The sequence below is a fragment of the Lactuca virosa genome, chromosome 8 (assembly GCF_052849685.1).
Source record: "Lactuca virosa cultivar CGN04683 chromosome 8, Lactuca_virosa_CGN04683_v6, whole genome shotgun sequence".
Taxonomy (NCBI): Eukaryota; Viridiplantae; Streptophyta; class Magnoliopsida; order Asterales; family Asteraceae; genus Lactuca; species Lactuca virosa.
Window position 1 is genome coordinate 235,296,172 of NC_136433.1, and position 5,060 is coordinate 235,301,231.

The following is a 5,060-nucleotide window of genomic DNA, read 5'->3' on the forward strand; positions in this document are numbered from 1 at the left end:
TTTTTGAGACGTTACATCTAACATGGGTTGTGACCCACCTAAGAAGACTTATGGGGTGAATTTTGGTAATTTTATGAAGTTTGGAGACCACGATGTACCAAAACGGACTCGCAAGTGCACTTTTTTTTTTTTTTTGTTAATTGACCACAATATAGTACGATTATTTGGTTAACTGTTTTCTATGCCTTTCAAAAAACAACCTCATTTTTTTCATCGGAATTTTGTAAAACTGTATTTTATGCTTTGTTTCCTATTTGCCACTTTGTAGTAGTGTTAATCTCGTTATATGTGATCGGTTTTCTAAGCCATTTCATAGTAGTTCATCAAGGAATTTTCTAAGACTGTCTTTTATAGATCATTGTCTGTTATTAATGATAAAGTAGGTATTGATTTTAAAGCTTGAAGTATCAACAATTATACATATGTACAAAACATTTGAAAGACACTTCGGTGTCAAGCTGCACGCAATTAGAACTTGGGGTGTCGAACATAGAGTGAGCGTTTCTTGGGCTTAAAAAGATATCTAGAAGCATACGTTGACCGGAACACATCTGCCAAAAGAGGGTACTGCAGCATCGCAAATAAAATGACTGGCATGGTGGCAAAGAGGCTGATAAGAAATGGCACCCATCTCAACTTGTTATGGTAAAGTATAAAAAAACTGACACTAAAAGCAATCATCATCGTCGTTATAGAAAGGAAAAGTGTCGCTAAACCAGTCATCAACTTTTTTGGTATCGATTCCAAGAAATCATGCTCAGCATAACGAGATGTGAGGACAGATAAGAACATGATTATCGAAGCTGAAGACGCAAACAATGATATGGCATCTGATATCGCGAAAGCTATGAAGGCGCCTTTTTTAAGATAAAGTGGTGGCCCATATGTCTGATCATATCCCCCTGGAACCGTAAAAGCAGCTGCAAATACTATGGTGGCAATAAGCGCCGCCACCACCATACACTGATTAGCCGTTCCTTTCATCCATTTTTCACCTTGGTTGACTAGATCTTTGTGTTCCTTCGTGAATAGCTCATATGGTGTTAAACCTTCTTTGTTCTTCCTTTCCCTGTATGTAGGAGGGATCATCTGTTCCACTTCCTGTAACACAAAACGGATGTGATCAGTTATAGATATGTAGGCCGAAGTTTGAAAAGGAAGTCAAATTCATACCTTGAACCAGAGCAATTCTCGTTGCATTTGTAGTGCTACTCCTGAAACAATATCAAGTCGTTTTTTCTTTGCAACTTTCCCAACTAAATGGAGCATATTATTCTCAATTTGGTCTTTGAGAGGAGTTATCAAGTCTTTCATCGACCCAAGCTCATATAACAAATTGTAAATACTTTCATGACGATGTATAACAGCTACATGAAATATACTTTGGTTATCATTATTCACTTTCCATATTAAATCCGGATAGAGACGAATTAGCTCAATTATAAATGCAGTGTTGCCAGTTTCCGCAGCAACAAAAAGCATTCGTGAATTGTATACATCTCTGTTACCAATACGTGTTCGTGGGCCTCTTATTATGTCATCAATTTGAGACTTTGACTTTTGCACAATTCGTTGCCAAATAAATCGCACTATTTCCACCGCATGGCTTTTCTTTTCAGCGCATCCTATCGTCCTACCAAGTACTTCACAAACTAGAAACCAAATAAAATTAAATTAGGTGATACAAAATATATTCTTTTTATTACAAAAACCCTCATAAGATTGGGATCTTTTTTTGTAAATAAACAAGGAGTAGAGGAAATACTTTTATGGTAGAATCTTCGGATAAAATTGGGATCTTTTCTTGTAAATGCATCTGGCTTTCTCGCTAAAACTTGAAGTACTTGTCCATCGTCACCTAGTTCAGGGTAGTCTTTCAATATATCCAATGCTACATCTAAAAAGGATTTTGTAATAACTCTAATTAATAACAACGACAACAATAGTAATGATACAAATTAGAAAATACTACAAATGAGAAATATTTAATTTATACTTACCAAAGAGATCAGACTCGACACATTTCACAAGAAGCCAACCTCGATTCTGCTGTGTCCAACCATCGTCATGCAATTTCTGGGATTTACTGTAGAGATACTTCACCATTTCACTATTTCCAAATAAAGCTGCCATATATAATGGCATCATTCCTTGACTACCGGGGATTGTTAGCAAACCCTTGTTTTTTTCAACCATAAGCTTAGCGATATCAACTGTACCAGCTGCAGCTGCTAAAGATAAGGCTGTGTTTAAATTCTTGTTTTGAAGTTCCAAATCTTCTTTTGTCATCATCTTCACCAGATTTTCCACAAAATGTGTGTTTTTTGCTGATGATGCAATGTGAAGTGCAGTTTCGTAATTTTCGGTGATACTAGAACGTATCACTTCTGGGTGTTCCTCAAGGATGGTTTTTGCATGTGGCCAATTTCCAGTCATTGAAGCTTCGTAAAGAGGAATGCATATCTCAAGGTAATCTTTTCTTCTGTTATCTGTCATTAAAAAAGTCCAATTTGTAAAAAACGACTAGTGAATCTTGTTTTATTGCATAAAGTCAACTTCAAAGAGTAGTAACTATATATAGTGGATAACAATATACGAAGTTGGTGTTGAAATGTTGGAAGACAAAGGGACTTTGTCCCAAGTGAAACATTTTATGTATAAAAAAATGGATAAACTAATGAGTAAAACCAGTGGGTCAATAAAAAAAATTATATATAACATATTTCCTTTGATTTATTATTGTTCATATTTCTTTGTTTAATGACTGAGTCAGTAGATTCAAGCCCAAATCAGATATAGAAATCTGATAAAGATATAAATGCACCTTCCAATTGGTGGCGAGTTCAGATATATAAGATAATTGAACGTTTTTCTAGCCAAAAAAGCTTAAATTATACGGAGTTAACTTTAAATTTCAGAAAGAGAAAGATGGAATACCCAAAAAGGAAAGTAAAGTAGCTTATCCATAGCCATAGGTGTTCTTGTTTCTATGTAATTGGTTTAAATATGGATGAAGGAACAAGTAGTTGAAGGGGAATTAAAGGAAAGCAAGTAGATAGAGATTACCTGCAAGAAGATCTCCACAGGGATTTTTAACTGGTAATTGATAAAATGTGTTGCGCGCAATTGGAGCAACAACAAGTTGGTGGTTTTCTTTGACAGGGATCAAAGGGATATTTGCTGCCATGATTTCCGACGAACTGCAACTGCACAGAGGCTCTTGAAGCTCGATTATAAGTTTAACTTTAAAGCATGGAAGAACGAAGGAGCATATATAATATATTGTAGATTTGTATCTACCTGAAAGGCTGAAACTGAAGCTGAAGTGTGATTTTTGAAAGATTTGATAGAATCAATGACAGTTGCAACTGAGGAGATCGAACTCGGTTAAATCCAAATTTAAGACGCGCAAAGATAGATGGGTTTCAGAACATTTGGCCGGAGGAGAAAATTCCAGGAAATTTGTTGGGAAGATTCTTTTTTGACAAAAGACAAAATAGCCCCAATTGTTGTGGTTGGGTTCTCATTCCCTCGTCATTTCCAAGCAACCTTGCCACTTTTTCAAAAAAATTTACATTAAATTAAAGTCAATTATTATTAAAAGATCTTACATTTTAAAATTATAAGAAAAGGAAATTTACTCCATGAAAATCTCTAATCCTAATAAAAGACACCTAAACTGCCACATGTTTTTTTTCTAAACCCATTGACTGTCACGTGTCATTCTCATATGCTTCCTAAATTTTTATTACCCGCTCATTTTCACCCTCTCAATTTGGATGCCGATCAATAATATGATATCACGATAAATCAGCTAAGAAATTTGAATTTCATTTATATTAGGCAGGCAAAAAACCAGGAATCCTAATTTTTAATTTTTCCGCTTATCACAAATGTGTATGAAGCTGACTGTGCAAACACATTCAAAAAATCAGGAATCCTAATCTCTATCTCCTCCATTTCTGTATATCTCCCCAACCAAGGGTTTTTAGTTTCATTTTTAATCCTTCCACACGCTTCCTCCTTCCTTGCATATACCTTTTGCCTCCTACACGATTCGTTACCTGCTGCTCAAACAACACCCGGTCGATTTATTTTAGGGTTCATCAAAAGCTTTGTATCACTTATCATTTGGTTCTTTTTTTCATTTTTTTTTTTTTTGGTTTATTCTTTTGCAGCAGTCATTTGTGTTTTTGAAGAAACTGATGGATATGCAGTGATAGGTTCTGTGATGGTTTTTGTCACAACTGGCATTTTGGGCCAGGAAATTTTGTCCATGTATAGTTAACTTTTGATGTATCTTGTAACCTTATGTATGATGTTATACATGTTATTCATTCAACAACAACAATTTGAATCGAAACTCACTCGTGAAGCTCCAAACCTAATTCAATACGCTACATTCACTCAACTTTGGGTTTGTAACCCTAACTTCCCGGTTCAAATATCTTTTTGGACCAAGATTCCCTTATTAGGCCTAATGGGCAGTAACTCCTCAACTTGGTCCTTTTTGGACTAAAAATCCTTATTTGGGCCCTAGATGGACCCACATTCATTAAACAACAGTATTTTGGGCCATAAGACTCTTCATGGGCCTTATTGGGCCGAAAACCATTCAATTGTTTTTCATTTGGGCCGAAAACGTGCGTGAGGGCCCAATGGGCCAAAAAAAATATTTTTGGGCTATACAATTTCGGTTGATAATCAAATATGAGCCCAACACCCAATTTCCTTTTTCCTCTCCTAATTATCGGCCCTATATATGTTAAAAAAAAGTACAATGGAATGGTTAATGGGGGTGACAACTCACTAATACACAACAAATCTCAAAGAATTAAACCACCATTTATCTATGCATGGTGGATTACCCAACATGTAAAGTTTCCCCATCACCTCCCCTCTCCTCCTTATTTTCGGCCAAACCATCATCCATCTCTCTCCATTCCTCACAAATTCAAAGCTATCTCTTATATTATTTCCTCTCTAGCACAAGAAAACTCCTCCATTCATCCCACCAAATTTTCGAAGATTTGTGGGAGCGTTCAAGGACTCTCTATCAA

General features: G+C 35.8%; 1 protein-coding gene across 3 annotated transcripts; it reads right to left on the reverse strand.

Moving 5' to 3' along the window:
- Positions 1-386: 386 nt before the first annotated feature.
- Positions 387-3,486, reverse strand: LOC145131945 (uncharacterized). Of its 3 annotated transcripts, none has more exons than XM_079066588.1 (6): positions 3,301-3,486; positions 3,067-3,206; positions 2,001-2,489; positions 1,766-1,897; positions 1,174-1,652; positions 387-1,101 (listed from the first exon to the last, which is right to left on the reverse strand). In XM_079066588.1, exons 2-6 carry the CDS (start codon positions 3,185-3,187, stop codon positions 469-471), a joined length of 1,854 nt encoding a protein of 617 aa, XP_078922714.1. In that variant the 5' UTR covers positions 3,188-3,206; positions 3,301-3,486; the 3' UTR covers positions 387-468. The 3 variants fall into 3 exon arrangements, with proteins under 3 accessions (XP_078922714.1, XP_078922713.1, XP_078922712.1); XM_079066587.1 differs by having other exon boundaries at positions 3,067-3,219; XM_079066586.1 differs by having other exon boundaries at positions 3,067-3,486.
- Between the last annotated feature and the right edge of the window lie 1,574 nt (positions 3,487-5,060).